The following is a 17,484-nucleotide window of genomic DNA, read 5'->3' as shown; positions in this document are numbered from 1 at the left end:
AGTGCCTATCCAAATTGCACACAATTCAGACTTAAATGTACAGTACTATTCTTTAATTTGTTGTCAATTCAAAACACTGAAATGTCCTAATGAACCACACTGTGGGTTGATCATCACCACAAGGATTCCAGTTGTTCAAAGTGTATAGAGAAAGATACAGTTCAGGAATAGACCATTAAACCACTCCACCAATTGATAAGATTTTGGTGGATTTAATTTTGGCCTTATTTCCACATTCCTGTTTACCTCTACAGCATTTGACTCCTTTTTTGATTAAGAATCTAACTCAGTCTTAAAAAGATTCAATAACTCAGTCTTCCACTGCTTCCAGTGGAAAGAGGATACCACAAACCAATGACCCTCAGAAAAATGATTTTCACCTCTAACTTAAACAGGAGATCTCTCCACCACCACCTAGAGGACAATCAAAAATTCACATTAAAATCAAGGCCCTGCCAGCAACACCCACATGCTACGAAGAAAGACAATACCTGCAAAGCAAAACTGAAATCCTGCAGGATTACCAAATGTGTTTTGTTTTTTGAGAAAGCTGTATGACAAATAGTTTCAGATCTTTTTTGTGATATATCCTGCTGTGTAGGCAGAAGAATGCTACTGGAGCTTCTCTATAGTTCTTGATGTCCAAAAAAATCATACAGGAAGAATCGAATGTAGGTGTTCATTAGTGTCAATGTTCAGAAATAAAGCTTTGAAGAGTGATGGTCTCCATTATTGAAGATGCAAGAAGCATTGATGCATGGAAGACAGTAAATTAAAATTATCATCTACCACTGCTTAATGGTGCCTTCATAAGTGATCTAGTTGTTCTTTAAGGAATTTATTAAGTAGCATTTGGGAAGGATTGCAGTAAAACAACTTTAAAAGATGACAAGCTATAAAAGCAACATATTTTCTGGTGTTACATCCCATGGATGGCCAATAAATCAAGGAAAAATGGTTTTGCTCAAAAAAGTACTCTGCAGTAGCTACAGTTTTCATATATTGTACAAACAGTAACATTGAAGACACACTTACATTTTGCTGTTTAAATGCAATGTTCAATTCCAATAACAATGCCTGGAATTGTACTTTCCTGGAAATAATGAATTAAGAGTTACTCACCAACTGTATTCGACAAATTGCAAATAAAAGTCTGAGTTCCCCTTTAGTATTGATAATACTAAACCCATACAGAACTGCCAATTGTTGTTTTGCTGTAGCTTAAGAAGGCTGTTATTTGTGATAACATGTCCAACACAATAACATATTAAAACTTTTGTTGATGAGACTCATTCTTAATACCATTCATATTTTCAAAATAACTTAGTTGAAATTGTTTGCTGACTGCAATGTTAAGGTCAGTTTGGTATAATAAAATTTGTTTCATATTAAACAAACATTGTGATTCTGTAAAGTTTCAACACAGTATAACTTTGTTCTTGAATGAGTTCCAAATAAAAGTTGTCCATTACATATGGCAGATTGGATTGTTGATACATTATCCATGTTCATGTTTAACTACTTTGCAGCCAAATCCCTGACTCTCCATGTACCCAGCTCCTCCCGTCCCAATTCCTCTTACAGGATTCCTAGTTCCTTCCAAGTCTAGGTTCAGGCTTCTCCAAAATCTACAAGGCCCTTCCCAAACACCATGCTATGGCCTTCCACACCTTAGCCTAGATCCCGCTTCCACCCAATGGCAATTCCTTTCAAAATTTAGAGTATCCAAATATCTGTCTGCACCCTGACACCGATCTTAACATCTCCCTCAACTATCTCGAGAAAAACAACAAGTACTTCAGTCCAGAATTTCTTTACCCCTAAACCTCCATATCTAAGACAAACTCTTCTTACTGCATCTTGTTCTGCATATTATCAGAGGGCACATAAGACCCACAGAGTTCCTATGCAAAACAAACATTCCATACTCAAAGCTTCAAACTTAACTCCAACTTCGAACGTATTAAATCCTCACTTAGGTTCTGGTTGCGTTCCTGAAAATCATGACTTTCACTGAAATGACTTTACAATGAATCATAAAAGATTTCCAGAGGATTTAATGTTAAAGCTGGAGTTTAGTTTATTTGAACATCTCTCACCAAGAAAATAATTATGAGTTGAAATATTGTCGCTTGTGCAGAATTGTGCATTTAGCTGAAATACCTTGCAAAACGTCACTAGTCACAAAATTACATTCACCACTGTTTCCAACATCCCATTTCCAAATTTGAGCTCTTTTCCCTTCTGAAGCTGAATTACTGCAAAGAAAAGGGTGAAGAAAGAGCCCATCCACACCTCACCAAGATCTGGCCTCAAAGCTCCTACAGCTCATAAATAGGTCCCCAAGCACCAATTCAACAGATCCTTACAGATCACAGTACAACACTACCAGAACAACACATTGACAGAACGGATTTATCTGCATATGCAAAACCATGTTTTAAGTACTAAAAGCAACAGTAACGTAACACTTGAACCAAAGTGGACAATTTAACCCTGAGTTTGATCAGACAGCTAATGAAATTGTGGATGAATCATCTGCCATCCAAGACCACAGACCCACCTTTGCCCTCATATCCCTTAACACCTGCAGCTAATAAATAAATCAACCACAGATTCAAAAATAACAATGGATCTGTCACTAACTGTATTTGCAGAAGGGAATTCCAAACTTCTACCACTGCTTTTGTGCAGAAATACTCTACACTCTTGAAAGGTTTGTCTCTAATTATCTTACAGTAGGCCCCAAGTCCTAGATTCTCTGACCATCATGAATAATTCTCTATATCAATTCTATAAATGTTCCTCTTGATAACTTAAAAGCTTTGACCAAATCACTTCAAACCTTCTAAATTTGGGGGGAATTCAATCTTAGTTTATGTAATTTAATACTTGGAGTCTAGGTATTATTCTGGTAAGTCTATGCTGCACTCCCCACCCCTGATAAACATATCCTTCTCTGATGTAATTCTCAGAACTGCTCACAGCACTCGTGGACTAGTCAGCATCTTATACAGTTGTAGCATAATGTGCTTCTTCATGCACTAGTTCTCTGAAGACGGTGAGTATTCCATAAGCTGCTATTTTGTTCTGTACCTGTGATCCACAGAACTCAATCCCATAATGGTTTATATCCCTTGTTTCCTATCTTTTTTACCATTTAAAATATATTCTGTCCCATCTCTTCAAGGTCCAAATTGGATAACCTCACTTTACTACACTGAAATTAATTTACAAGCTTTGCCGTACACTTTTAAACTATCTTTGGAATTTTATGCACCCATCTGCATTGCTTACAATGTCACATAACAGTGACAGCAGTAAACTTGGATATGTAGTTTCCAATACTACTTTAAGCCAATAATAAATAGTGAAGTGTTGAGGTCCCAACATCGATCCTTGCAGGACATCTCATCAATCTGTATACTTGTCATTATCCCTAGTCCGTCTCCTGCCACTCAACCAATTTCCTCAAATTGGGAAATTCAATAGTTTTGTATATTTACTTTTCACTTTTAAAAGCTATATTTGAATCTATACTAGTCTGATGGCTTTAAAGGTGCCCTTGCCTAATCACAATGGTTCAATATGTTAGTTATTTTGAACAGTTGCAACTAAATTCTCCCAACTGCACAAATTTCTGCCTAATTTGACAGATGAAATCCCAAGTGTCAAATTCATAGAAAGGGAAGTAATCTACTGAATTTATCACATGGCACACTATTAAACAGAGCAGAAGTATGTAACCTCTGTCATGCCTACTCAGGAAAACTTTGACAAATACTGGGTTACCAAATTGAAGTGTCCACGTATTTGCTAGCACCCTTTGTAATTCAAAAAAAAAGAATGCAAATAAAATTAGTTCAAAATATATTTCACAGAAATAGTCGTGCGATTTCACAAGGTGCAAAATGCTAATGAGAAACTGGAGCATGTTCGCCACTTTGCGAGGTGATAGAGAGGGGATACTCAGTGGTAGAAAATGGACCTTTTGGCTTATGGTCCTCAATGTGGTCATACAACCACATTACCCACAGGCTAACCTGCATTTGGGAGGACAGTTTGCTATTCTAAGTCGTGACAATGTCCATTTCCCTCACCAGTCAACCCTCTGACGTTTTAGAGGTGCCCAATGTATTTGTATTTTGCATTTAACTCCAGCCTTTGTGCTATGCCCTCTCCTTTATGACAGCACCAAGACTCATTGAGGTCACTACTTTCCCAGTTAGTTTAAACTTACAGTCAACCTCCACAGGTAAAATGAGAGCTCTGGCGTTATGGCAGTGTTTCTATGCCTAGGTCAAAAGGCTGGGGTTCGAGTCCTACCAGCTCCAAACACAGATGTGATAACATGTTTGGAGAGATTAATTTAAAATACCGACACAGATAAAATGACAACATGCAATCAATCTTAGCCACTATGACCAAAATAAAACTGCTCAATTACTATTCCAAGTGTTTCGAAACAAAAGTAGCATACAAATTATATTTAGAGTCTATCCTTGTCCACGACCCATTGTATTACCTTACACCTATAAAGTAATAGAAATTTGAGTGTCGAATCGCTTCGTACTCCCACTAAAGAAAGTGCAATATTCCCTGCCTTACAAACGGCTGCAAAAGGTTTCTTTTTTTAAATTACAACACATTACTTTATTTGGTTGCAGGCATCCTATTGCGCTCTACAATGGAGTTAAATCACCAATAAACAACTGTAGCCAACGGGCGTAATAAAACAAACTGCAACTTTATGGTCAGAAGTGTTTAAATACGCGCCCTTGGGGTTACACGCGCGATGACCGCTGTGCAACAGTAACCTCGACCTCCAGTTATAACACATCCTCAGCCAGTTAATATAACCCTGGGCTGTATTTTAAAGGGGGAATATTGCCCAAAAGTAATACAGCCGCATGAATAATGTCGGCCACTTATCTTTCCTGAGATATGAACATGACTGTATCAAATATTTTAACCACGGAAATTCCAGTCGAACGTCAGTTTTCCAACCTTTCCAGGGTTGGAGAGGTTAAACAATAACAAAGCACGCGAGAAGCATCTCTATCCCTTACAAAACAAGCATGGCATAGGACTTGACGCAAAATGATATGGATTTTCTGAGAGCGTGGGGACACTGTCATTTTAGAGCGAGTATCAGCCAGTGTTACTCCAATTTCACTCACGACAAGATTATTCTGCCTAACCCCTGTTTAGGGCAACAGCATCATGAGCCTCCCTGGATCATTAACCCTCCCGAATCTGCTAAAACCTTCATCAGACGATGTTGCTTCAAATATTACCGTCTCCCTGTTTGGCGAAAACAAAAGAAATGCGGTTTGATTTGTCCGTTCATTTTTATTTATTAATATTAAAAAAATTAAATGAAATCTCTCCGGGGCGGCAACAGTCGGTGGTTACAAGCAAGAAGCGAGGATTCTTGAGGAGTAATCCAGAGAGAGCGCTCGGACCCACTGCCTGTATTTCTAATGGCAGAAAGTGGACAGCTCTTGGGGCAGGGTGAAACCCAAGCTCCAGAAAGTGGGGAAAGACCGTACGATCCGCACCGACACGTGGATCAAAAAGAGATGGTTTAAACTGAAAGCACGCCGCCTCATTGTTCCCATCCCAGGTCGATAGAAGGTATCGCATGAGAATTCTGGCCAACGAGTATTGTGTCTTTCTCTGTCTAGTTCTAACGGGACATGGGCGGCAATTCCGGTAAAAAGCATCATTATTCACTCTATCGTGACCTGCCTGGATCTCAACCGGAAAATCAATTTCCAACCACCCAGACTGGAGGGCTGCCCCCTCACTGTCCAAACGGCGTTGAAACGTTCAAACAAGCGCGCCTCCAAGCTATAATCAGCCTCATCTTTTCTTCCTTTTAACTGCGTCCTTGGTAACCCGCTCTCTGGTGTCCTCTTACTCTCACATACACCTTTCTGAAGATACTGTACCGGGTTACTTTATTGCAAGGCTTCAGCTGATGGATTATGCACACACAAGGCGTCAGGGAACGGGCGCACTTTTCTGCGCGAAGTGATCACCCCTGCTGCCTGAAATACATCAGCGAGCCTCTGAACTAGTGTTCCCAGGCAGAGTGCTGAAAACCCATCAAGCCGCCCATCGAGGGGTCGACTGGGAAGTCTGCCTTGTTTTGGTTCTGTTGTGATTCGTGGCTGGACAGCGAACGGTCGATAAAACCGCAGAAGTGTTGACTGCGACTCGTCCAACGCCGCTTCAGAGGATTAACAATGCTAAATACTCTGCTCTACTGCAAAATGCGAGAGACTGAAAAGCCCTGTTTCCAAAACGCACACACATACAAAAGGGCTTTAATACTGCATCTGGACAGAGAGATTTACAACGCGAGAGAAACCGGACATGCCCCAAAACTGCTAATGACTAGGGCAGCAGCTGGTAAGGTAACGCCTATTGTACTCTCAGACAACAGATGGGCAAGCTCTGCCTTCGCATTATATGCTACAACGCATCAATTCCTCCAACGAAACATCTAGCAAATAACACGTTTCAACATTTCCCCCCACTTCCTCAGGGAAAGAAACCGCACCGGCGGCACCGCCAGAAATTACGGTCGAAATAATTGCATCGAGCTACCCTGGAAGAAAAAAAAATCAAAAATGTTGGATGAAATAACATGTTACATCACAATTCTATTTTTGAAATCCCAATCTGATTAGACCTTAATCAACATTGTTCAAAAGAAATCACAGAAAGGGATATCCCCAGACTTCAGTTCCGACAAACTACACACAAGGTTGCCGGTACCAGAAGAACTATGCACGCAATACTGCTCACCAACACTTCTAGCTGAGAATAAAATTGTCATTCTCTCTCCAACCACCCCCTCTCCATGTCCATGTAAATTCACACCAATTCCAAATAAATGCATTTAACATGTTACAAAGAAACATTCCAACTATGCAAGACTTCATTGCAGTAGGTGAATTACAAGATACTCCAGTATCTTGATACCAACAATAAGTGAAACAGCTGACATTCACTAGTGTGTCATTAAAATTTGCGCAAACCTGTCTGTCCCTTTCCAAGCGTTTTTTCCAGTCGATATGGTCCCACGTATTGAGCATGCTGGGCTCCCCCGATTTCTTTACCCGTTGACATTTTGACCGGGTTTTTTTTTCTCCCTGGTAAAATTAAAAGGAAATCCCTTGCAGATCCACTGACCGGTAGGGTTTTTTATTTAAATTTTCTTTTGAAATAAAAAAATCTTGCAAATAAAAAGAAAAGCTATGATCCATACACCATTGTGCTACACGCCAGTTCTACACCATGAAACAGTAAGATACGATATTATACGCTGAAGCAGCCTAAAGGACTAGCGGAAGCGCCTTGACGCGCTGTGATTGACATCACAACGAGCCACACATTGCTATGGGGAGACTGTCAGAACCACCGCAGCAATTATCAGCCCTTATACAACATAAAGAGAAACTTTAGGCTATGTCGCTTTCCCTTTAAAATGAAAGAAATACTGTAAAAGTTCTAGAGAAAAAAAACCTGAGAATACTAACAAACTTCTCTGACAATAATAACAGACTAATTTCACCAGCGCAATTGGAGGACTACAAACCCCATCGTGCAGTGCTTCTAAAAGGCACCTGTTCAAGGCTTGCTGCAATTTCTAGCTGTTTGATTTAACATTCCCCGCTCTCGCAGTGTAGCTGCCCATTCACTTTACAAAGAATAGCCTTGCATTTAGTCATTAACGGGTATATTCACTAGTTTGAATGTTCGATAATTAAACCACTGCATCATACTCTGTTTGGAAATGTTCTACTGATGGGCGAGGATCGCTCTGACAGAGCCGCACCCTCTGTTGGTGGCGCGCGTGCGCGTCTCTGCTTTCACTTGGGTATCAACTACACCAGCTGAAGAAAAGTAGACAGAAATTATGTCTATTTATTATATGCGGTAATAGGAGGCCGGAATTTACCTTTACAGTGAATGCATTGAAAAAAACACTTGCTCTTAAAGGAACGCTGGTTTTGTTGGAGGATCAATTGTTCAGATGCCATTTCAAAGGATCAAGAGTAACTTACTCAGACACCTCAACTTTTGACACTTTCCAATAGGTCTGTCTCTCAACTGCATTTATCTGGCTTTGTTCCATATTCCCTGAAAACCCATACCAAATAAAAACTAATGATCTTCAGCTAGAACATTTCAATTGGTTAATCATACATAGTGTTTTGCAGGAATAAGTTCCATATTATCATTAGCCTTTTGGTGGGGAAAAAAGAATGTCCTAATTTCTTTCCTAACAACCTCGGAATTTGGTTTATCTGAATGCATCAATTGTGAGACAGACGGGTTGCATCTGAACTGAAACAAATAGTTCTGAAGAAAGATCACTGGAGCCTCAATGTTAATCTGCTTTCTCTTCATAGATACTGCCAGACCTGCTGTGTTTTCCAGCAATTTCTGTTTTTGAGCATCTGCAGTTCTTTCGGGGTTTTTTTTGCACCTGAACAGAGTTGGGACCGAGTACCTTGTGCGTTATTTTAAGGGCTCTTGTGGTACAGTGATAGTGTCTCGCATGGTCCAGAGGTATGATAACATCTCTGAATAGGTGGATTAGTGAATATCTTGAGAAGCACTTTGCCAGTCAGAGGGATTTAACCTTAGTAAGAATGTAGGAACCAAAGGAGAATAGCAGGAGAAAATAGAGTTTGCAAAATATTTGGAGATACAGCTGGCAATAAGATAAGAATAGCAAATGAACCAATAAAGTTTAAACAAGGGACAAAGAAATGAAATCTAATCAAAGTTATGGTTTATGTATGTGAATGTGTAGAATATAGTATATAAGATTGAGGAAATGCAAGTGCAGTGTGCCAAACAGAAATATGATTGTGCTAATAACAGACTTCATTCAAGGAAAGATAAGAGTGGGTATTAGTTATTGTTGGATACAAGGTATTCAAAAAAGATAAGAAGGAAAAGGGGAAGGATAGCAGTATTGGTTAAGGAAAATGCAAGAAAAAAATCATTTGGCTATAACTAAGTAGCAAAAATAGTACTAAGTAGTATTACTAGATATAGTCTATAGACCACCAACTAGTTGAACAGATGTAAAGGAACAAATCTGTCACCAAATTAGAGGTGCCAAAATTATAGTGCAGTTATAATGAGGGACTTACTGTGGTGATAGGCAAATGTTTCTGAATTGCATTCAGGGCAGTTTTCTTCAGCAGTACATAGGTGACAAAGGAGATAGAAATGATGATGATGAAGAAGAAATATGTTTATGATGAGTGTCAGGTAGAAAATAAAATTGAGAACCAGAAGGTTCAGAGGGAAGATGGAGTAGCAAAAACTCATGACAAAAGGCTGGCAGTCAACATAAAGAGAGGTCCGGAGGTCTATATGCAGCTGGATAGGAAGAGGAGGAGTCAACTTGATTGTAGACCAGAAAAGATTTTATACATGTAGGCAGCAAGCATTGTTGAGGTGAATACTTTGCAGGAGAAAGTGAAGACTGCAGATGCTGGAGATCAGAGCTGAAAAATGTGGTGCTGGAAAAGCGCAGCAGGTCAGGCAGCATCCAAGGAGCAGGAGAATCGACGTTTCGGGCATAAGCCCTTCTTCAGGAGAGAATGACAATTTTATTCTCAGCTAGAAGTGTTGGTGAGCAGTATTGCGTGCATAGTTCTTCTGGTACTGGCAGCCTTGTGTGTAGTTTGTCGGAACTGAAGTCTGGGGATATCCCTTTCTGTGATTTCTTTTGAACAATGTTGATTAAGGTCTAATCAGATTGGGATTTCAAAAATAGAATTGTGATGTAACATGTTATTTCATCCAACATTTTTTTGATTTTTTGCACCAATTCAAAATTGGTGCAGAAGAGGTAATTGCATAAACTTTTGTTACTTAAAAGTTAACAAGGCACCTTGACTAGATGTGAAGCATCCAAGTATTTTGAAGAAAGTGAAAGTTGACATTGTGGAGTACTGGCCATGATCTTTGTCTTTCCTAGATTTAGGGGAAATTGAAAATGCTATGGTCTTGTTCAAGAAAGGTTGCAAGGATAAATCAAGCTTCAAATAACAGGGGCATGCATCTTTTTTAAGTTTAGTGGGTATATGTGGAGTGATGCATTTGTAAGAGGCCTTGAATTCTATGGTGAGTAACCCACCACCTCAATCCCTCAGTGACTGTCAAACATTTACAAAGCATAAGTCCAGAGTGTGATATAATACTCCCCTCTTGCCTGAATGAATGCAGCTTCAGCAACACTGATAAAGATTGACACCATTCAGGAGAAAGTGTGCTGCTTGACTGACACCACAGATACTACCTTCGGTATATGTCAGTTCTTGAGGGAGTGAATAATGGTAGCAGTGTGTACAATCTGCAAGGTGCACTACAGTAACTCACTTGGGCTCCTTCAATAGCATCTTCTAAAACTGCAACTCTATCACCTGGAAGGACCAGGGTATCAGATGTACCAACATCTGCAAGTTCCCCTTTCTGTCTGTTATGATTGTTATGAACTGCAGTCTGTTAAACCTGGAGTTAATTCTTAAATTGAGCTGGTCTTTGAGAACTTTCCAGAACTTTGGGTTTTTCTGTTCATCCACAGAAAGATGAAAGCTTCTGCAAAGCTCCGCCTTGCTAGTGACAACCAAGATTTTCAGAGCTCTTATCTCACTTGATCTGTAAAACAGAACTGCATAGGCTGTTTGAGTAGCTGCAATTCATTAAAGATATCACTGGTTGATCAGTCCATAAGTAAGTGTTCACCATTCATTTCTCTGAAGAACATAAAAGCTAGGAACAGGAATAGGCAATTCAGCCCTTCAAGCCTGCTCCCTCTGATACAATTGTGGCTGATCTCAGTCTTAACCTCACTTTCCTGCTTTCTTTCCATTTTCTTTAAAGGTCTCAGTCTTTTGTTTAGAAGCAAGTTCAATACATTTTGTTTATTTCTGTTACTGGTTTATTTTCTCTTTCTTTATTTTTTTTCCCTTTTCTGTTCTGTTTACCTTTTTTCTTGTTGCTACTCCTTTACTGGCCTTGGTCTCTGTAAAAAAAGTGGTAGGTTAAAAACGAGGGAATTGTAGTTTAAAAATTACAAGATTAAGACCATAAGATATAGGAGCAGAAATTAGGCCATACAGCCCATCGAGTTTCTCCACCATTCAATCATGGCTGTTAAGTTTCTTATCCCCATTCTCCCACCTTCTTCCCATAACCTTAGATCCCCTTGAAATCAAGAACCTATCTATCCCAATCTTAAATAGACTCACTGACCTGGCCTCCACAGCCTTCCATGGCAGTGAATTCCACAGATTCACCATTCTCTGGCTGAAGATGTTCCTCCTTATCTCTATTCTAAAAGGTTTTCCCTTTACTGTAAAGCTTGGCCCTCGGGTCCTAGTCTCTCCTACCAATGGAAACATCTTCCCAACATCCACTCTGTCCAGGCCGTTCAATATTCTGTAAGTTTCAATTAGATTCCCTTGTGCCGCCACAACCCCACCCACCACCCACCACCTCATCCTTCTGAATTCCATCAAGTATAGACCCAAAGTCCTCAAATGTTCCTCATATGTAAAGTTGTTCATTCCTGAGACCATTCTTTGGAACCTCCTCTGAACACTTTCTGAGGTATGTGGCCCAAAACTGAATATGATACTCCAAGTGTGGCCTGACTAGAGCCTTATGGAGCCTCAGCAATAGATCCCAGCTTTTATATTCACATCCTCTCAAAGTAAGTGCCATCATCACATTTGCCTTCTTAACCACTGACTCAACCTGTAAATTCACCTTGAGAGAATCCTGGACTAGAACTCCCACGTCTCTTTGGACTTCAGATTTCTGAAATTTCTCCTATTTAGTCCATGCCTCTACTCTTTCTACCAAAGTGCATGATCTCACTTTTCCACGCTGCACTCCATCTGCCATTTCTTTGCCCAATCTCCTAATCTGTCCAAATCCTTCTGCAGCCTCCCCACCTCCTCAATGCTACCTGTCCCTCTACCTGTCTTTGTATCATTTGCAAACTTAGCCAGAATGCCCTCAGTTCCTTCATCTCGATTGTTAATGTATAAAGTGAAAATTTGGGGGCCAACACTGAGCCTTGCAGAACACCACTTGTCACCAGCTGCCATCTTGAGAAGGATCCTTTTATCCTCACTCTCTGCTTCCTGCCAATCATCAAAGCTTCTATCCATGCTAGCACCTTGCCTCTAACACCATGGGCCCTTCTTTTACTCAATAGCCTCCTGTGAGGCACCTTGTCAAAGGCCTTCTTGAAATCAAGGTAGATAACATCCATTGGCTATCCTTGGTCTAATCTGCTCGTTACTTCAAATAACTTTATCAGGTTTGTTAAGCATGACCTCGCCTTGATGAAGCCATGTTGACTTTGCCCTATTTCACCATACATTTGCAAGTATTCAGAAATCTCATTTTTCCAGGATCTTACTCATAACTGAGGTTAGGCTAATTAGTTTGTAATTTGCCATCTTTTGCCTTATGCCCTTTTTAAACAGGGGTGTCGCATTAGTAATTTTCCAGTCCTTTGAGACCCTCCCTGATTCTAGTGATCCCTGAAAGATCACCACTAATGCCTCCACTATCTTTTCAGCTATCTCCCTTAGAACTCTGGGTGTAGTCCATCTGGTCCAGGTTATTTATCCACCTCAGGTCAATCAGTTTTTCTAGCACCTTCTCCTTGGTGATGGCCACCATACTCAGCTCTGTCCCACCCCCACCGCCCCCCCAATCTTTTGAATCTTTGAGAAATTGCATGTATCTTCCATTATGAAGATTGACACAAAATAATTATTCAGTTCCTAGGCCATTTCTTTGTTCCCACTACTGTCTCTCCAGCATCAGTTTCCAGCAGCCCAATGTCCACTTTTGCCTCTCTTTTGTCCTTTTATTTCGAAAGAAACTCTTATAGTCTTCCTTTATATTAGTGGCTAGCTTAGCCAAATATTTAATTTTCTCCCTCCTTTTTTTTTTGTTGCCCTCTGTTGGTGTTTGTAAACTTCCCAATCCCCTGGTTTTCCACTGCCCTTTACCACATTAAATGCTTCCTCATTTACTTTATGCTATCCCTGACTTCCTTACTCAGCCATGGTTGCCTTATCCTCCCTGTACCATGCATTTTTTTCCCCTCGAGATGAATCTCTGATGTGTCTCCTGAATTAATCCCAGAAATCCTGCCACTGTCTTTCCTGCTAGGCTCCTCTCCCAGTCAATTCTACCCAGCTCTTCCCTTATGCTTTTGTAGTTGTCTTTATTCAGATGTAATACCGTCACCTCTGATTCTATCTTCCCCCTCTCAAATTGCAGAGTAAATTCAATCATATTATGATCACATCCTCCTAAGGGTTCCTTCACCTTAAGCTCCCTTAACAAGTGTGCCTCATTGCACAACACTAACCCCAGTATTGCCTGTTCCCAAATGGGATTGTAGTTGCTTGTGTTTGCCTTTATGTGGTATGCATGCCAAATAAGGAGTGCTGACATCTTGTGGGTTTTCTTTCATTTTCGCTTTGATTTTATAGAGGAAAATTGTGTAACCAATCAATCTCTGGACATAGAAAAGCTGCCTCCATGTTGAAAACTGCTTTTCAAATGGTCTAAAGACTGTATTTTCTTTTAGGAGAAGTTTGTGTTTATGCTGTCAAGGTAACTAATTTTTAAAAAATTGATACTTTCAGGCACATAGTGGCTCAGTGGTTAGCACTGCTGCTGCAGTACCAGAGACCTTGATTAAATTCCAGCCTTGGGTGACTACCAGCGTGGAGTTTGCATGTTTTTCCAATGTCTGTGTGGGTTTCCACAGGGTGCTCTGGTTTCCTCCCACTGACCAAAGATGTACAGGTGGTGGATTGGCCATGCTAAATTGTCCATAATGTCCAGAGATGTGCAGGCTAAATGGATCAGCCATGATAAACACAGGGTTATAGTGATACTGTAGATTGGATGGGATGATCTTCAGAAGGTTGGTGCAGACTCAATAGGCCAAACAGCTGCTTTCTGCTATGCTATGACTCTATGATTCTATCAGCTCTTGGCTTTCCTTTTAAAATGAAGGAGAGAACTCACCATCTACATGTCTGTCATCTTGGCTTTGATTGTCTCAGTAACTTCAAACTTTTAAGTAAAGGGAAATTTAATGCATTTTGAAGGAATTTAGATTTCAGTCAGAGGGGATAAGCTCAGTTTTCTGGCTGGTCAATGCCCGATCTACAGATTTGTACGGATGTCCGTTCTTAGAAACTCATGCTATCAATTGTCTGAGCTTCTGATGTCCAGAGCTATTGTTCAATTGATCTTCAATTGGCTTCCTAAATAATATACAAGTATTACATTCACAGGCACATCTGTGTCTGGGCTTACATTAAAATATTCAGTTACAAACTGCAGTATGCTTCCATGGTTCAAGTGAGCAAAGTTAAGATGATGTCTACAATCTTTATACCATTAGGCCTACAGTGATGATTGCATGAGCATGTCCTTTAATTGCTATTAACTATAGCACAACAGCATCTTCTCCAGGGCAATTCATGTTTGCTAACCAGTGATATCCACATCCTATGAATTAAGAAACGTGCACGGTTCATCATAAGTTGCAATAGTCATGTGACCTAGAGGTACATTCTTTCAGCTTCGAAATATAAACCATTAAAATCAATGCATGAAGTAGCATCTGATCTATGCAATTTGTTAAGTGACTGAAGGTGATGTGTCAGGTGAGACCTTTGCCTTTTCTCCCTCACTGTTCAGTTATGATTTTCTAAATATATATCTTGCAAATATCTATATAACTCTTAGGGGAGAAAATAAACCCATCAATACTCAAAGAATTGCCAAGTCTACTGTTCAAAGAGATTTGGCACACAGTGTGCCAGCAATGATAGTCACTGTTTAAAATTCACACTGTTACTATTTGGTGGCACTGATTTTAAAGTTGTGCAGAAACTGAAGCAAATTTACTATGGTTTTGGAAGGTGCTTCACCAATTTATTGAGTTTTGATAGTTGGTAATACAAACATTGTGGGGAAAATAGAAAAGACTTGAGCAAGGCTGGAAGCATAAGTTATGACAATGAAGCTCAGCCATGATATAAAGCATGACTTGCATTGTATACAGCTTTTCAAAGCCACCAGACTTTTCAAAACACTTCACAGCCAAACATGTACTTTTTGTTGTGATGTAGCTGATGCAGCAGACACAGCAGCTTGTTCAGGCTCAGTGAATTCCCACACAAAGCAATGTGAAATTGAGCAAATAATCTGATTATTGTGATGCTGGTTGAGGAACAATTATTGACCACACCAACAATAACTTTCCTGCTATTCTTTGAGATAATGTGATACAGTATTTTCCATCCCTGTCAGCAGGTAGATAGGACTATGATTTAGTATCACGTCCACAAGGTGATAACCCCAACAGTCCTCAGTACTACAGCAAAGGGTCAGCCTTGATTATCATGCTCAAGCTCTTGAGCATGACCTGGACCTGGAACAAAATCTGAATGGTATATTTCAGAGGTGAGTATGTTTCCAACTGAGCCATGGAGGACACCAGCCACCGCAACACTTCTGCTGTAAAGGCAAAGAAAAGCAGGAAGTCTACTCTATGTGATCCAAGTGGACCAAGAAAAATACAGGCAGTCCCTGGGTCACAAATGAATTCCGTTCCTGAGCATGTTGGCAAGTCGATTTTTATACAAGTCAGAACACAATGCAGGATGATGCCAAATAGCTGTTCCTAAGTACAGGAAACATTTATATGCCAGATCTTTAAAAATTACATTCTTCTGTGAGTCAATATTCATAACTTGGACATTCATAAATCAGTGCTTTAACCATGTAGGAATGTTCCTTTTGAGAGTTAAACATTTAATCAGAGAATACAGCATATGAATGAATCATTCTGAAGTTTACTGAAATGCAGGTGCTCAGAGGCCCCAGAACAAGTTCAGTCTTCAAAGAAAGAAATATCAGATGCATCTCATGAAATGCCTCGTGGTCAAATACGAAACAATGGTAACATAACATTCAATAAGTAGAAAACATTTTTAGTTCCTTGATGATGTCTGTAAATTTATATAAAGAAACATTAATTTATATATATTTTTAGCAAAATGTGACAATACCTACTCGCTAAAGAAATATTGACACAACTTCAGACAGATTCCTGAGAAATAGTTGTCACATCCATTTCAATTACATATTTACTGGCAATTTTTGATTTGGATCATTTTCTAATTTTAGTGGCTTTGTTTGAATGTTTGCTAAATACAGAATATATTTTTGAGATATACTTAGCTTTTCTTTTTAAAAAAAATCAAGTTTATAAACTAATTTAAGTTCTTGTATAAGCTTTGAACAATCGAAAGTCATCAGTTAATACATCTTGTAATTTCTAAAGTTACCTTTTAAGAATAAGTTCACACTTACAGTAATAAAGTCACAGAGATATACAGCACGGAAATAGGCCCGTCAGTCCAACCCATCCATGTCGACCAGATATAGCAACCCAATCTAGTCCCACCTGCCAGCACCCGCCCCATATCCCTCCAAACCCTTCCTATTCATCTACCCATCCAAATGCCTTTTAAATGTTGCAATTGTACCAGCCTCCACCACTTCCTCTGGCAGCTCATTCCATACACGTATCTCATCCTAAACCTATGCCCTCTAGTTCTGGACTCCTTGGCCCCAGGGAAAAGACTTTGTCTATTTATCCTATCAATGCACCTCATAATTTTGTAAACCTCTATAAGGTCACCCCCTCAGCCTCCGACGCTCCAGGGAAAACAGCCCCAGCCTGCTCACCTCTCCCTATAACTCAAGTCCTCCAACCCTGGCAACATCCTTGTAGATCTATTCTGAACCCTTTCAAGTTTCTTTTCGATAGGAAGGAGACCAGAACTGCACGCAATATTCCAACAGTGGCGTAACCAATGTCCTGTACAGCAACGACAAAACCTCCCAACTCCTGTACTCAATACTCTGATGAATAAAAGAAAGCAGACCAAACACCTTCTTCACAATCCTATCTACCTGCGACTCCACTTTCAAGGAGCTATGAACCTGCACTCCAAGGTCTCTTTATTCAGCAACACTCCCTAGGACCTTACCATTTAGTGTATAAGTCCTGCTAAGATTTGTTTTCCCAAAATGCAGCACCTCACATTTATCTGAATTAAACTCTCAGCCCAGTGGCCCATCTGATCAAGATCCTGTTGTAATCTGAGTTACCCTTCTTCGCTGTCCATTACGCCTCCAATTTTGGTGTCACCTGCAAACTTACTAAAAATATCTCTAATGCTCACAGCCAAATCATTTATATAAATGACGAAAAGTAATGGACCCAGCACTGATCCTTGTGGCACTCCACTTGTCACAGACCTCCAGTCTGAAAAACAATTCTCCACCATCACCATCTGTCTTTTACCTTTGAGACAGGTCTGTATC

The 17,484-nt window shown here is 39.9% G+C and overlaps 1 protein-coding gene across 1 annotated transcript in view; it reads right to left on the bottom strand.

Annotated features, from left to right (window-relative positions):
- Positions 1-7,522, bottom strand: part of LOC122557836 (serine/threonine-protein kinase BRSK2-like) — a 957,494-nt gene extending 949,972 nt beyond the window's left edge. Inside the window, 1 exon segment of the mRNA XM_043705934.1 lies at positions 7,050-7,522. Within this exon segment, the coding sequence (XP_043561869.1) occupies positions 7,050-7,140 (91 nt within the window). The 5' untranslated portion in view covers positions 7,141-7,522.
- Positions 7,523-17,484: the final 9,962 nt, after the last annotated feature.

Source organism: Chiloscyllium plagiosum, chromosome 16 (genome assembly GCF_004010195.1).
Source record: "Chiloscyllium plagiosum isolate BGI_BamShark_2017 chromosome 16, ASM401019v2, whole genome shotgun sequence".
Taxonomy (NCBI): domain Eukaryota; kingdom Metazoa; phylum Chordata; class Chondrichthyes; order Orectolobiformes; family Hemiscylliidae; genus Chiloscyllium; species Chiloscyllium plagiosum.
The sequence above is the reverse complement of the archived record's forward strand: the minus strand, read 5'-3'. Positions and strand labels throughout refer to the sequence as shown.